The sequence below is a fragment of the Lynx canadensis genome, chromosome X, assembly GCF_007474595.2.
Source record: "Lynx canadensis isolate LIC74 chromosome X, mLynCan4.pri.v2, whole genome shotgun sequence".
NCBI classification, from domain to species: Eukaryota; Metazoa; Chordata; class Mammalia; order Carnivora; family Felidae; genus Lynx; species Lynx canadensis.
This window is the reverse complement of record NC_044321.2, coordinates 95,214,969-95,230,429: the sequence shown is the minus strand read 5'-3', so window position 1 is coordinate 95,230,429 and position 15,461 is coordinate 95,214,969. Positions and strand designations below refer to the sequence as shown.

General features: G+C 50.8%; 1 protein-coding gene across 1 annotated transcript in view; it reads right to left on the bottom strand.

Moving 5' to 3' along the window:
• SLC25A43 (solute carrier family 25 member 43) overlaps positions 1–15,461 on the bottom strand; it is a 33,379-nt gene that overhangs the window by 8,012 nt on the left and 9,906 nt on the right. Inside the window, exon 3 of the mRNA XM_030305096.1 lies at positions 14,248–14,420. Within this exon, the coding sequence (XP_030160956.1) occupies positions 14,248–14,420 (173 nt within the window). The remainder of the gene's footprint in view (positions 1–14,247; positions 14,421–15,461) is intronic.

The following is a 15,461-nucleotide window of genomic DNA, read 5'->3' as shown; positions in this document are numbered from 1 at the left end:
GTCATGATCTCGTGGCTTGTGGGTTTGAGCCCCGCATCAGGCTTGAAGCTGTCTCGTGGAGCCCGCTTTGGATCCTCTGTCCCCCTCTCTCTGCCCCTGCCCTGCTCGCGCTCTCTCTCAAAAATAAATAAAGCATTAAGTTCCAAGACATAAAATGACAACGTGTGCTGCACCCAACATGTACCTCACTTGTGTCCTTGCAGGACACCCCACCCCGCTCCTTGTCGCAACCCCCCTGGCGATGGCAGCAGTCCTCTATATCATTAGACTTTAGCCTCTCTCGTGAACCCCCACCACGAGGGCATATAATACACAATACAGAAAAACGTCACTAATTCCGACGTGTTATGTGTGTGTGGCGGGCGGGGGGGGGGGAAGTGGGGGGGGTTCGTTTAAATTAGTGACACCTAAGTTACGAAATTTTAGAAGGATATTCTGTTTTATTATATATGACTGAAAGTAGGTTAACGAAGGACAGCCTAGTAGAGAAACTTTCCGGGCCCTACAATCGCAGACAGCTGAGCCGTTTGGGGAAGTCCAAGTGGGGCACAAAGGTCACGTGCATGGGTTTTACCGTCACACAGACCTGGATTCCAACCCTTCTCTCTGCCGGTCACCAGCTGTGTGATCACAAGCAAGTTCCTTAATTTCTCTGAACTTCAATTTCCTCATTTCAAAAACGGGATTTATTTTCTTTTTAAGTTTATTTGGGGGGGAGACAGAGAGAGAGTGTGAGAGAGCGTGAGCAGGGGAGGGGCAGAGAGAGAGAGAGGGAGAATCCCAAGCAGTCTTTGCGCTGTCAACGCGGAACCCAACACGGGGCTCGAATCCACAAGATTTGTGGGATCACGACCTGAGCCGAGATCAAGAGCCGGGCACTTAACGGACTGCACCACCCGGGCGCCCTATGCTATTTATATTATTATTTTCCTTACCGAGTCCTGGGTTGTTAGTATAATTTGAATGCCATGCAAATTAATAAGGTTCCATAGTTCTTCATTTTATATGAGACATCGTTGTCTCTTTCCTCATTAATCCAGCTTGATCAACTTTTTAAAAAAGATTTTATTGTTTTTTTAAAGTTTATTTATTTATTTTGAGAGAGAGAGAGAGAGAGAGAGGGAGAGAGTCAGTCCCAGGCAGGTTCCACACTGCCAGAAAAGAGCCCCATGAGGGGCTTGAACCCACAGATCATGAGATTGTGACACGAGCTGAAGTCTGATGCTTAACCGACTGAGCCACCCAGGCGCCCCAGAGATTTTAAGTAATCTCTACATCCAACGTCGCTGGGGCACCTGGGTGGCTCCGTCGGTGGAGCGTCCGACTTCAGCTCAGGTCACCATCTCATAGTTCGTGAGTTCAGGCCCCACACTGGGCTCTGTGCTGTCAGGGAAGAGCCTGCTTCGGGTCCCCTGTCTCCCTGTCTCTCCATCCCTCCCCCGCTTGTGCTCTCTTTCTCTCTCAAAAATAAACGTTAAAAAAAAAAAAAAAAAGGACTCTTGCTAGATACTAAAAGACTCCTTTCCCCGGGGGTGCCTGGGTGGCTTAGTCGGTTGAGCATCTGACTCCTGATTTCGGCTCAGGTCAAGATCTCACAGGTTTGTGAGACTGAGCCCCGCAGTGGGCTCTGGGCTGACAGCACGGAGCCTGCTTGGGATTCTGTCTGTCCCTCCCCCACTTGTGCTCTCTCTCTCTCTCTCAAAATAAATAAATGAACTTAATTAAAAAAATTGTAAATTCCCTAATTGGAACTGTTTCCCAGCTCCTTCTTCCCTCTCTCTCTTCTTTTCTTAAACTTTACCTCTCTCTTTTTTTTTTGAGGATTTAAAAAAAAATATTTATTTATTTAAGTAATCTCTACGCCCAATGTGGGACTTGAACTCACAACCCTGAGATCAAGAGTCATATGCTGTGGGGGCGCCTGGGTGGCTCCGTCGGTTGAGCGTCCGCCTTCGGCTCAGGTCATGATCTCGTGGTCCGAGAGTTCGAGCCCCACGTCGGGCTCTGTACTGACAGCTCAGAGCCTGGAGCCTGTTTCAGCTTCTGTGTCTCCCTCTCTCTCTGCCCCTCCCCCGTTCATGCTCTGTCTCTCTCTCTCTCTCTGTCAAAAATAAATAAACATTAAAAAAATTAAAAAAAAAAAAAAAGAGTCGTATACTCTCCTGACTGAGCCAGCCAGGCACCCCTACCTATCTTTTTAAAAAACGTTGGGGGCGCCTGGGTGGCTCAGTCCGTTAAGCGGCCGACTTCAGCCAGGTCACGATCTCGCGGTCCGTGAGTTCGAGCCCCGCGTCAGGCTCTGGGCTGATGGCTCAGAGCCTGGAGCCTGTTTCCGATTCTGTGTCTCCCTCTCTCTCTGCCCCTCCCCCGTTCATGCTCTGTCTCTCTCTGTCCCAAAAATAAATAAACGTTGAAAAAAAAATAAAAAAAATAAATAAATAAACATTAAAAAAACCCCACAACCTTGTATTGTAGGGGTGCCTGGCTGGCTCAGTCAGTGAGCATATGGGATCTTGATTTCAGGGTGAGGAGTTGAAGCCCCACGTTGGGCCTCGAGCTTACTTAAACACACACACACACACACACACACACACACACCCATCTCTGCCACTGTTCACGCTGCTGCTTTTGCCTGCAGAGACCTCCCCCTCCCCCGCTTTACTGCCAGGTAAACTCCCGGTGACCCTTCAGGACCCAGCTGAAATGCGTCCTCTCCGGCACCTTCCCCGGTGCCAACCCACCTCCCTCACCTCCCCCTCCAATATATGACCCTCTGGAGACTGTAAAAAGATCAGTGCTTGCAGGAGTTTGGGGGGTGGCAATGAATAGGCAGAGCCCAGAGGATTTTTAGGGTAGTGCAAATACTCTGTATACTATAATGATACATCATTATACATTTGTCCAAACCCATAGGATGTACAACAGCAAGAGTGAACCCTAAGGTAAAGTCCAAACTTTGGGTGATTATGATGTCCCCGCAGAGTTCCATCGATTGTAACAAGTGTATCATTCGGGTGGGGGTGGTGAGAATGGGAGAAACGGGCATGTGTGGGGGCGGGGGACGTGTGGGAAAACTCTGTACCTTTCTTTCAACTTTGCTCTGAACCTAAGACTGCTCTAAAAAAATAAATTCTTGGTTTAAAAAAAGAATATTTAAATGAGGTGCCTGGGTGGCTCAGTCAGTTGAGCGGCCTGACTCTTGATTTCAGCTCAGATCGTGATCCCCGGGTCGTGGCATCGAGCCCCGGGTCGGACTCTGCACTGAGCGTGGGGTCTGCTTAAGATTCTCACTCTCTCTCTTGGGGCGCCTGGGTGGCTCAGTCGGTTGAGCGTCCGACTTCGGCTCAGGTCATGATCTCGCGGTTCGGGAGTTCAAGCCCCGCGTCGGGCTCTGTACTGACAGATCAGAGCCTGGAACCTGCTTCAGATTCTGTGTCTCCCTCTCTCTCTGACGCTCCCCCATTCATGCTCTGTCTCTGTCTCAAAAATAAATGTTAAAAAAAAAAAAGAAAAAAAAAAAAGATTCTCACTCTCCCTCTGCCTCTTGCCCCTGCTCACGCACACACTCTCTCTCTCTCTCAAATAAAATTTTAAAAAAATTATAAAAAAGAGGGGCACCTGGGTGGCTCAGTCGGTTAAGCGTCCAACTCTTGATTTCGGTTCAGGTCATGATGTCACGGTTTGGGAGTCTGAGCCCCATGTGGGGCTCTGTGCTAACAGTGTGGAGCCTGCCTGGGATTCTCTCTCTCTCTCTTGCTCTCGCTCTCGCTCTCTCTGCCCCTCCCCCACGTGTGCGAGGGCCCTCTCTGTCTCTCTGTCTCAAAAATAAATCAACTTTTAAAAAACTATAAAAAAAGAGTACGTAAAAGGAGGGACAAAAGAAAGAAAAGGAAAAAAGAAGAAGGGTCTTGTACTTGGAGCAAACGGGAGCTCAGAACCTTTGGCCTGTTACTGGAAACAACTTTTATCTTCCGTGGACACGTTAAGACACGACCTGAAGACCAAGCCGTCCCGTCCCCACACCGTCTGAGGACGTATAGACGCGGAAGGCAGTCGTGGTAGGAAGCTTTTGTCTTCTGGCCCGTCTCCAATAAGCGAGCGACAAAAGAAGCCCACCGTATGGGCGTAAAAGGACCTTCATGGTCCTGTGAACCACGTGGCCCAGGTTGCTCTTGGCAGACCTTGACCCCCAAGGGCCGTCCACATACGGCTGGGGAACGCCCGGCTCTGCCGTGGGGAGGTCCGCACAGTGGGTGTGGGCAGCTGGCCTCATCACGGCCGCCGACAAGCTACCCTCCACCCCTACCCGCACGCCTCGCCTCTCAGCAGACCGGGGGCGCCACTAGCAGTCCAGAAAGCCCGAGGTAACGGGAATGGCGGGGAAGCCGGCAAAGGGGACCGCAGGTTAGTAGTGCGCTTGGCAAGAGAGAAGAGAAACCGTGAGTTCCTGGGTGCGGGGTCCGGAGGTGGGGGTGGGGAAACCAGAGGTGCGGCTGGGCCCGACTGGCGGGGACTCGAGGAAGCGACTGAGATGTAGGGGAGTGGAGCCGGCTGAGGCCTTGGGAGCAGCGCCCAGAGCAGCAGTGGCCCCGAAGAGCCAAATTTAGCGTCACCCCGATGGGGCTGAGGGGAAAGATCAAGAAAGCGGTTTTTCGGAGGGCTGGGAGTATACAGATGTGTGCCGTGCTGGCGCACGGTGGCCTCTAGGTAAATGCCTGTCAAGCTCACCCAACCCGATGAATCATTAACCCTCCTACCGTCCCCGCTCCCCATTCTCTCTCGAGATCGAGGGTCCTTTCCTTTGAGGTTTTGTGAGGCTAGCTGGCCCTTTTGTGTGTGTATGACAATCACAGAGCACACGGAAACACACCTGGACAGGCTTTTATAGTTCGAATCGGGCCTCCAACGCCACACATAGATTCTGAAGAGATGCTTCAAGAACAATAACAAATAGCACCTCAGTTTTATTGAGGATCTGTCGCATGCCCGGCTCTGGGTCTGCATTAACCCAATTCTGTGTTCTCTGCGGGTGTATGAGTCAGGCACTACGCTTACCCCCATGTTTTACGGACGAGGAAGACGAGGCTCAGAGAGGCCGCAGGCCTTACGCAAGTTCACAGAGGGGTAAGGGGCAGGGCCGGCATCCAGACCCCACGCTCTGAATTTTTTTTTTTTAATTTTAATATTTGAGAGAGACAGAGCGTGCGTGAGCAGGGGAGGGGCGGAGAGAGGGGGAGACGGAGGACCCCAAGCGAGCTCTGTGCTGACAGCAGACAACCCAATGCGGGGCTCGAACTCTCAGACCACGAGGTCACGCCCTGAGCCGACGTCAGGTGCTTAACTGACTGAGCCACCCAGGTGCCCCCCAAAGCCCATACTCTTGACCACTGAGCGAGTCTGCCCATTACGGCTTTAAGAGGAACGTAGCTGTCAAAGCCAAACAAGCAACAGCTCCGTGGGGGGAAGGGGTGACCACCAGGGGTGTGTGCGTTTCCCAGCTGGCTGGAGGCCAGCAGAGGGGTCAGCAAGCTGTGGTCTTGGTCTCCTCCTGACAGCAGGGGCTGCGGTCTTTCCTGGCTGAGAGCAGGCCTTCTCTGGGACCTCTCTTTCTCTCTCTCCCCTACCTCCTTCTTCACCCCTGCTGTGGAGGTGGGGACCTCGCTCTCTCCCCTACCTCCTTCTTCACCCCTTTTGTGGAGGGGGCGGGTCAGCGCCTATCAGAGCTGCTGTTACTGTTGAGCTGGAGCTCAGAGAAGCCTGCTTAGCACAGGGCGGCCATTTTGATTCCCAGAGTAAGCCAGCTCAGGTCAGAGGAAAAGGGCAGAGTGATTTTACAGGAGTGGAATTAGGCAGGCCCCTCCCTACTGCCTCCTCGCCTGCCTCTAGGGCCAGTCTTGTTTCCATGACCAACAACTGCCATCCCTAAAGTATTTAGGGCACTCTACACCTTTTGGGAAAACCCAGGGGAGAGTTCTCCTTCCCCTACACTGGCACAACGATGCTCAACCAAAGCCATCTTGCCTAAGGGATGTCCGGACATCCATACCTGGATCCGAAAAGTGTCTTCTTCTTCTTTTTTTTTTTTGGCAGACTGCCAAGGTAATGCTACTGACTTAGGCAGAAGTTACTCCCCAAAGGGGCCAGACCCCAGAGTAAGCCGGCAGACAGCCAGGAGCGGAAAATGGCAACAGAGTAAAGGCAACGTTCCCGTCCTCTCCCACTACCCGGAGAGCTTTAGAACTCAGCAGTGTTTGCACCACTGGATAGGTGAGGTGGCTCTACCGAGCTCTGTTCCAGCTCTGTTCCTGCCGGGAAGAGACGCTATGTCAAGCAAGGAGTGTTGAACTAGACAGAAGACCTGAAACCCTGCTCGCCTGTGCCTGCCTGGTCAGTTTGTGGCCCGCCAGAGGTCCTGGCTACTGAACCATCTGTGTCCCTCATTCCGATCTGCTGGCTCCAAGCCTTCCATTGTCAGGCTGCCAGGGACTAAAAGAGAGCCTTTGGGCAGCCCGGTTTTTCTAAAGACTCCCCTCCCCGCCCTTTTAACTTGAGTTAACCATTCCCTGGCCCAAACCACGCTCTTGTCCGTCCGTTTCTGAGCGTGTACGTTATTGTTTTTTTGTTTGTTGGTTTCAACTGCTCTGGCACTGAGACCGTGAGCTCCCAGTTGTCAAGGTCAGGTCTCCGCCCTCATCCTCTACTCCTGCCTCCAGGGCAAGGGAACGGAAAGAAACGGACAGATTACCTGGTGTCTAGGCACAAGCGCCCCGTACTCCGTCCTGGAAGATAGAGCATGGGCCGGAGGAAGGAGAGGCCTGCGTTCCATCTCAGCCCCACCACTTGCTGGCTGTGTGACTGTTGGGCAAGTAACTTACCCTCTCTGCGCCTCCTTTCCTCAGCTAGAAAACAGGACTAGTACCGGCACTTATTTCAAAGGGTCGATAAGGAGGATGGAGTGGGATAATAAACTGCCTCGTCCCTGCTGCATGACCAATAAATGCTGGTTCTTATCAGATTATAATTTATTAATCCCAGGCAAGACTCTCCTTTCATTGCCTCCTCCTGACCTACTTTTGTCCCCACCCTTGCCCCTGACAAAAGCCTCCCCCTGTCACAAGAGAGCACAGATTGAGACCCCCCGTTCGTTCACCTTGGGCCACAGTTACTGAAATCAACAAACTAACAAATACAAATTCTCCGACGCTGGCCTTTCAGCATATTCACCTGTCTTCAGATGGGAACAGCTGGCGAGGGACGGGCACAGGACTTGGAGCTCACCCCATGGCAGCTAAGGCTCAATTCTGTGCTCACGGGCAGTGAGATCTCATAAGCCGGCCCTGAACTTCATTCATTTTTCAGCAAGTATCGAGTGCCTGCCACATGAGGCCACATGCGGTGGGGACACACAAATGTGTGAGCCCTACTTCCCGAAGGCAAAGAGCTTGCAGTCTCGAGGGGATGGAGGGGCTCGTGACACGGAAGGTTATAACACAAGGAAGCAGGTGACTTCGAGCCAGGAGAGAGCCATAAGGAGAGTTGAGCTATGGGGCATTCCGAAGGGGGAGACTCCCGCTGTGAGGTGACAGAAGGCTTGAGGAGGTGGCCTTGATAGGGGGGAGGCAGAGACACAGACGTGGGAGAGGGTGGGGCATGTAGAGAAACGCTAAGGAAATTCAACTGGCTGGCTCAGGGGGCACATACAGACTAACGGCGTCATTTAAAAGAGATCACTTGGTGGGGGGGACGCCTGGGTGGCTCAGTGGGTTGAGCGTCCGACTTGGGCTCAGGTCATGACCTCATGGTTCGTGGGTTTGAGCCTGGTATCAGGCTCTCTGCTGTCAGCACAGAGCCCGTTTGGAATTCTCTGTCTCCCTCTCCCTCTCTCTGACCCTCCCTTGCTTGATCGCACTCTCGCTCAAAAATAAACATTAAAAAAACGGGGAGGGGGGAGTGTTACCCACTAAGCTCTTGAAACAAATAAGTATGCCCTCAGGGGTGCGGTGGGGGTGAAAATGAAAACATAGTATCTGCAATTGGTTTTTTTTTTTTTTAATGTTTATTCTTGAGAGAGGGCGAGAGAAAGAGCGTGAGCAGGGGTGGGAGAGAGAGAGAGAGAGAGAGAGAGAGAGAGAGAGAGAGAGAGAGACACAGAATCTGAAGCAGGCCCCAGGCTCTGGGCGGTCAGCACAGAACCCGACGTGGGGCTTGAACTCACGAACCGTGAGATCATGACCTGGGCCGAAGTCGGACGCTTAACTGACTGAGCCACCCAAGCAACCTTGGCTTCCAGTGCTTTCCAATCTGCAATTGTTGGTAAAGCACATTGTTAGTGAACTCTGCCTCTCCTGCCCCACAATCCCCTCCTCGTGGTGGTCTGGAACACCCTCATTGTGAGGTGAAACACCTCAGTTGAGCCTTCAAGAGGCAGGTAGATGGTCTGGGCAGAGGTGACAGGAATGTGAAATACATTTATTCATTCTCTAGGGGGCCCCGGGGGCAGGGACTAAGATCATTCTGACGGAACTGGAGGCTTGAATAGAGCAGAGGTTATAAAAAGGCAGGGCTTATTTAGCCCACGCAAGATTCAACAGTTTTTATTTGCCAACATTGGAACACTGGGAGATTTTGACATAAAAATCTGTGAGTGTAGCCTCCCCTGAAAAACTGGGCCCACGTTTCAAAATGGCATCCAACCCTTGGAGAGGGGAACTGGCCTTGGCCTCCACTGGCTTCCTTTATTCCCTCCCGCGACCCGTATTGAGATGCTAATCACGTTTTGTGAGCACAGAACCAGTTAGCTCTCCAAAATGCTTCGCAAGCCAAAAAGACTGTGATGGCTCAGAAAGTCTTTAGTGGGTGTCTGTTATCTGGGTTTCCCTGCGTCGGTTTTTTTTTTTTTTTTCTCCATGTTACTTCCAAGTTGCTGCTGGCATTTGATTTTGCAACTCCGAATATAGGACCTCTGTGCAATGCGGTGGCAAAGTGGGTACGGGCAGCAGGCCAGGCCAAGGGGCTCAACTTCAGCTTGTGTTCTCTACGGGCAATAAAGCAGGACAGAACACGGGCAGATCTTAAGGAAATGGGGCTGGCGGGAGCCAGGGGCTGGGCTGGGCTGGAGGGACTGAAAGGAGTACTGACCCTGGAGACAAGCTACCTCTGCCTGGTCTTTTTTTGAGGGGTGGGGGGGTGTGCAAGTGAGCCAGGGGCAGAGAGAGAGAGAGAGAGAGAGAGAGGGAGAGAGAGGGAGAGGGAAGTAGGGCTTGTGGTTTTGTTTTTTTTTTTTTTTTTTACCCAAAGCGGGGAGTGAACCGTGAGATCATGACCTGAGCGAAAGTCAGGTGCTTCACGACTGAGCCACTCCAGGCTACCTGGTCTTCAATCACAGCTCAGTTACTTGGGCAGGCTGCAGGACCTTTCTTTCTTTCAAAAGTTTATTTATTTTGAGAGAGAGAGAGAGAGAACACGCAGGGGAGGGGCAGAGAGAGAAGGGGACAGAGGATCTGAAGCAGGCTCTGTGTGGACAGCAGAGAGCCCAATGCGGAGCTTGAACTCATGAACTGAACCGTGAGATGATGACCGCAGCCAAAGTTGGACGCTTAACCAACTGAGCCACCCAGGTGCCCTGGGACCTTTCAGTGCCTCTGTTTTCTCATCTGTCAAATGGGCTTCATATGAACAGTACCCACCTCGTAGGGTCGTTGTTAAGGATGAAATGAGATAATGAGCATGAAGTACTTTTGGCACAGTGCCTGCTACGTTAGTGTTCGGTGCTTATGATCATTTTTAGATTAAACATTTTTTTTAATGTTTATTTTTGAGAGAGAGAGAGAGAGAGAGAGCGTGAGCAGGGGAGGGGCAGAGGGAGGAGATACAGAATCTGAAGCAGGCTCCAGGCCGTCAGCACAGAGCCCGACGCGGGGCTCGAACTCATGAGCTACGAGATCATGACCTGAGCCAAAGTCAGCCGCCCAACCGACCGAGCCACCCAGGAGCGCTCCCATTTTTTGATTTAATCCTGGAGCCCAGTTAGAGGATTTACTGCCATAGCCTGGGCAGGAGCTGACAAGGTCCTAGGTTAGGGCAGGGACCGCGACAAAAAGACCAGGGTGGGAGCATTAGGCATGAAGAACCAACTGGACTCAAGGTTGCCTGGGGGAGGGGAAGAGGAAGCGTGAGCATCAACTTCTGGAATTCCAGTCTGGGTGACTGGGGGTGGGGGGTGGTGGGACTGAAATGGAAAGCCCTGGGCACAAAGTTGCAGGGGAAGGAGAGGTCGGTCTGATACAGATTACATTAGAGGCGACAGTGTATACAGGTGATAACCACGCGCAGCGGGCAGCGAGGAGCGTGGGTGGGGGCTGAACCCGTGGAGTCGGGTGTGAGACCCAGGAGGACAGGGCTGTGCCGGGAGGGGACGGACCAAGTGACAGCGCGCCCCGTTTGGTAAAGGCAGCCTGAGGTGCTAAGCATCTCGGGTGGGTTCAGCGTCTCTGTTTGAACAGCCCGGGGCCTCTCTTCGCTCAGGGACCCTGTGTATTCTGCTCGGTCAGCTGTGCCACTCGGATACCACCTTTGTCCTTCAGTTTATGTACTTTCAGTTCAAATGCTGACCTGGCCCAATCCTGCTTGCCTTGTGAGCCTTGATGGGGTCAAAGTCCCCTGGGGTACAGAGCAACAGGCAGGCACTCGGTTTTATATTTGATGAAATGGAGACCCCTAACATGGGTCGCGGGGGAGGGTGTCAGAGATTCTGGGCTGGGTGTGGGGCGGGGGGGGGGGGCGACACCAAGCTGGTGCCCGGTGCCTCCCACCTGACCCTCTCAGAGGGCCCGCCAGGTTCCAAGGCTCCCATGTTCTCAGCTGCTCCCTCGAGTGTCAGGGCAGCCGGTCTCCCTCTCTCTTCCACATGCACCTGTCCAGAGAACCTTTTGCTTAGGACTCCGTCCCCGGCCTTTATTAAGGGCCCACAGATTAATTAGACGGATTAGTCTCCGTCAATATCTTCCCTGTGCCACTTATTCTCTCAGTACACTCAGTGCTGCTTTGAAATACACATTTCAGGCCCACGTTCTGGGCCACGTGAGGGAGAATGAAGATGAAAAGGACAGGCTGTGCCTGTAAGAGCTTGAGCCATGATGCACTGAAGAGCGGCCAAGGCGATTTCAGGCGGCACACCGGGTGGGGGACATCTCCTGCCATTTGTGCACAGGGCTGACCCACCCCCCGCTTCCCACCGGAAACCACTGCATCAAAACATGCACATTCATAATTTATTTACCTCCCCGTTCCCTAGCATGCCAGCCAGGAGCCAGGGCGAGAAAAAGAGAAAGGAATAAAAATGAGTGGAAGCATGGTGAAGGAAGGGTTCAGCTGGTTAAACGAGACTTCTGATCATTCTCATTAATGTTCGAGAGCGTTCCAACCTGATATGGCATTAGATGCGCAGATTGTGTGTGTGTGTGTGTGTGTGTGTGTGTGTATCTGGACAAAAGCATATTAGGAGAACGAGACATTCAGATAAAGTGGCCAGTCAGTGTGGGAGTTGAGAAAATTCCCCGCCCAGCTGGTTATCTAACAGACACCTGACGTGGATTCGCTTCCGGACAGGCAGCTCGAGGAGGAAAGCCAGCGGAATGCAAACATTGCCATTAAGTGTCCTCAGTTCAGGGCAGCCTGGCTCCCAGGCAAAGTCCCCTCGTTATAAATTCCACTGGCAAAACTGGCAGGCTCCCGCGGGGGGGGGGGGGACTGCTAGCGAAGCTTTGTCTTGGAGAATGTGGATCGTGTGCCTTGCAGGAAAAAACCCACCACAACAGAGTTTCGAGTTAGCCTGTTGTTTCTAGGCTCCCTACACTCCAAACTGAAGGTGGATTTCAAGCAGGGATTAGGAGGTTGTTAACTGGACAGAGATCCCTACCTGCAAGGCTAAGATCCTGAGTGCTCAGAAACGTCCCGTTTACTGCAGCGACATCTAATGGCCACAGGAAGCAATGCATGTTGGGAGTGAATTTTTTTTTAAGTAGGGTGGACCGGGTATTATTATGTTTATTAATGCCTGTAAAATAAAACTTTGACCGCAACCCTAAGAATTCACTTCCTATATCTTTGGGTGATATTTATGATGTTATTCATAACTGGATGCTGATCATACTTTATGAAACCCATGCAATTACCTCTTTGGGATTTTTTTTTTTTTTTTCCAATAACCATCATGACTTTGTGTATATTTGAAAGCTTCTTGTTGAAGCTCTGTGCATCTGTTATCAAGAAGGTTTCCATACCAGGGAAAAAGATAATCAGGTTTACCCCCGAATACCTACTTCTAGTGCATCTTACCCCGATTTATGGTATAAAAAAATAAAAATAATTTTAAAAATAAAAGAAAGAAATAAACAAACAAACTTAAAAGGGGGGGCACCTGGGTGGCTCAGTTGGTTAAACATCTGACTCTTGGTTTCAGCTCAGGTCATGATCTCATAGTTCATCAGTTCAAGCCCCACATAAGGCTCCTCTGGCCGTGTGGAGCCCGCTTAGGATGCTCCCTCCCCGTCTTCCCCCCCCCCCACAATAAACAAACTAACAAACTTAAAAAAGCAAAAGAGCCTTACAATTATTTTTATCGTGAGACCTGTAAGTCGATTTGTAGGAATAGAGCTGAAGGGTGTCATCACGGATGTGAAAAAAATACAAAGGTTTTCACTGTAACGTTATCACCCGGAAAAATTCGAAATAGCCTAAATATTTAAAAACCAAGAAATTGTTCTTTATGGCACAATGGAGGCAGAGATTGAATCATGCAGCCACAGGCCAAGGAATAAGCGACCAGAGGCTGGAAGAGACAAGGAAGGATCCACCCCAAAGCCTTCAAATGGGGCCTGGCCCTGGCATCAACCCGATATTAAAATTCTAGCCTCAAGAACTTTGCAAGAATAAGTCATCATTAAAAAAAAAAAAACTGGGGCGCCTGGGTGGCGCAGTCGGTTAAGCGTCCGACTTCAGCCAGGTCACGATCTCGCGGTCCGTGAGTTCGAGCCCCGCGTCGGGCTCTGGGCTGACGGCTCGGAGCCTGGAGCCTGCTTCCGATTCTGTGTCTCCCTCTCTCTCTGCCCCTCCCCCGTTCATGCTCTGTCTCTCTCTGTCCCAAAAATAAATAAAAACGTAGAAAAAAAAAATCTATGGCACATCCACATGATGGAATATTTTTACATTTTATTTACTTTTGAGAGAGAGAGAGAGAGAGAGCGAGAGCACAAGTGGGGGGGCGGGCAGAGAGAGGAAAACACAGAATCCAAAGCGGGCTCCAGGCTCCGAGCTGTCAGCACAGAGCCCGATGCGGGGCTCGAACCCATGAACCGTGAGATCATGACCTGAGCCGAAGTCCGACGCTCAACCGACGGAGCCACCCAGGCGCTCCCATATAATGGAATATTATGTGAAAATTTAAAAAGGCATTTTCAATAGCTGATGGCCTGGGGCAATACCCATTATATAATAAGTGAACAAAGTAGGATATTAAATTTTATATGTGGTAGGGACACAAGTTTGTAAAAAAACCCAACTTTCCATATACATGTATCATATACATTTACGCACACACACACATATATACATGCACACACACACACAAACATGCAGGAAAACTATTAATCATAGTGCATAGGTGCTGGGTTTATAGGTAATTATTGTTTTCTTTTTTATACTTTTCTGTATTTCCCAAATTTTCTTTTTTTTAAGTTTATTTATTTATTCTGAGAGAGAGAGAGAGAGAGAGAGAGAGAGGAGGGGCAGAGAACGAGTGCGAGAGAATCCCAAACCATGAGATCGTGACCTGAGCCAAAGTTGGATGCTTAACCAACTGAACCACCCAGGCGCCCCTCCCAAATTTTCTATAATCCGTGTGCATTAGTATAAATAAACTTAAACTAAACTAAACTGATTTCGGTTCTTTCCAGTCTCCCTCATTGAGGCAGCTTTGAGGAAGAGAGGAAAGAAAAGTGGGCCTCATCTGGAGGCTTTGACAAGGACCTGCAAAAGCAGAGTATGGGAACAGGGAGGTGACCTGGCTCGGGCCACTAGCCCTGAGGTTAGTAGCAGAAATGCCGGGAGGAGGGTGCGTGGGGTTGCACAGGATTTTCATGAATGGTCACGAGCGCCCTGGAGACCCGGCATCACTCAGGGTCAGTGTTCTTTGCAGCCCACGTCAAGGCGCCCCTTCGTACGCGACGCGCCCCCAACATAACCCCTCACCTGCATGTTTCTCCTCACTGTGTCGAAAGGAAAGGAGAGGGTCTGGGTTACTGCAGCGGCCAGGCAGACATTGGCAAAGTTCTGGCGGAGAGAGAACCGATCTCGGGGTCCATTCCAGATTCTCTCCAGGTTCATGTAAACGAGAAGGGAGCCGGCAGAGAACGGGAGAGCACCTGCAAAACGAGGCCAGGAAGAGGCTGCTTCTGTCTCTGGCAACACTGGCGTGACAACAGAAATGCCTGTGGGGAAGCCCGGTGAAGTAAACAGGACGGCCCTGGGCTTGTTAAAATCCCTCCCACCAGGGGCGCCTGGCTGGCTCTGTTGGTTAAGTGTCCGACTTTCAGCTCAGATGACGGAGGAGGATCTCAAGGTTCGTGCGTTCCAGCCCCATGTCGGGTTCGGTGCTGACAGCTCAGAGCCTGGAGCCTGCTTCGGATTCTGGGTCTCCCTTTCTCTCTGCCCCACTTGCACTCTCTCTCTCTCTCTCAAAAATGAACATTAAAAAAATTTTTTAAAATAAATAAAATCCCTCCCACCAGAGCAATAGGAAGGAACTTTTCTTGGGTGGTGATAATGTGCTACATTTTGATAGGGGCTGTGTTATTTGTCAAAACGCATGGGATGGTTCACTAAAGGTTTGCGCCCTTTACGTAAATTTTACGTTACGAGGAACCACAAACGAATATTGAACTCTAGATAATGATTACACAATGTTGAACGGGTTGAGGGGTGAAGCGCCTCGATGTTTGGAAATTACATGGAAATCATCAAAAATTATGGAAGATGGATGGTGAATGGCCAGAGGGATGGACAGATAGATGATAAAGCAAAAAAGTTAATTGTAGCATCTGGATGGTTGGGTGTTAGAAATGTTTAAAAATAAAATCTTGGGGGAAGAAAATCACTCCCATAAAGAAAAAGTCAGTGAGTGGCACTTAATCAGGTTTTGGAAGCGGTTAGGAGGGACTGGTCTTCCAGAAACTTTGGGAGCTATCTTAAGTTTACAGAGGTACTACATTTCCTTCAAATGAGATTTATTTATTTATTTATTTTTTCAACGTTTATTTATTTTTGGGACAGAGAGAGACAGAGCATGAACGGGGGAGGGGCAGAGAGAGAGGGAGACACAGAACCGGAAACAGGCTCCAGGCTCCGAGCCATCAGCCCAGAGCCCGACGCGGGGCTCGAACTCACGGACCATGAGATCGTGACCT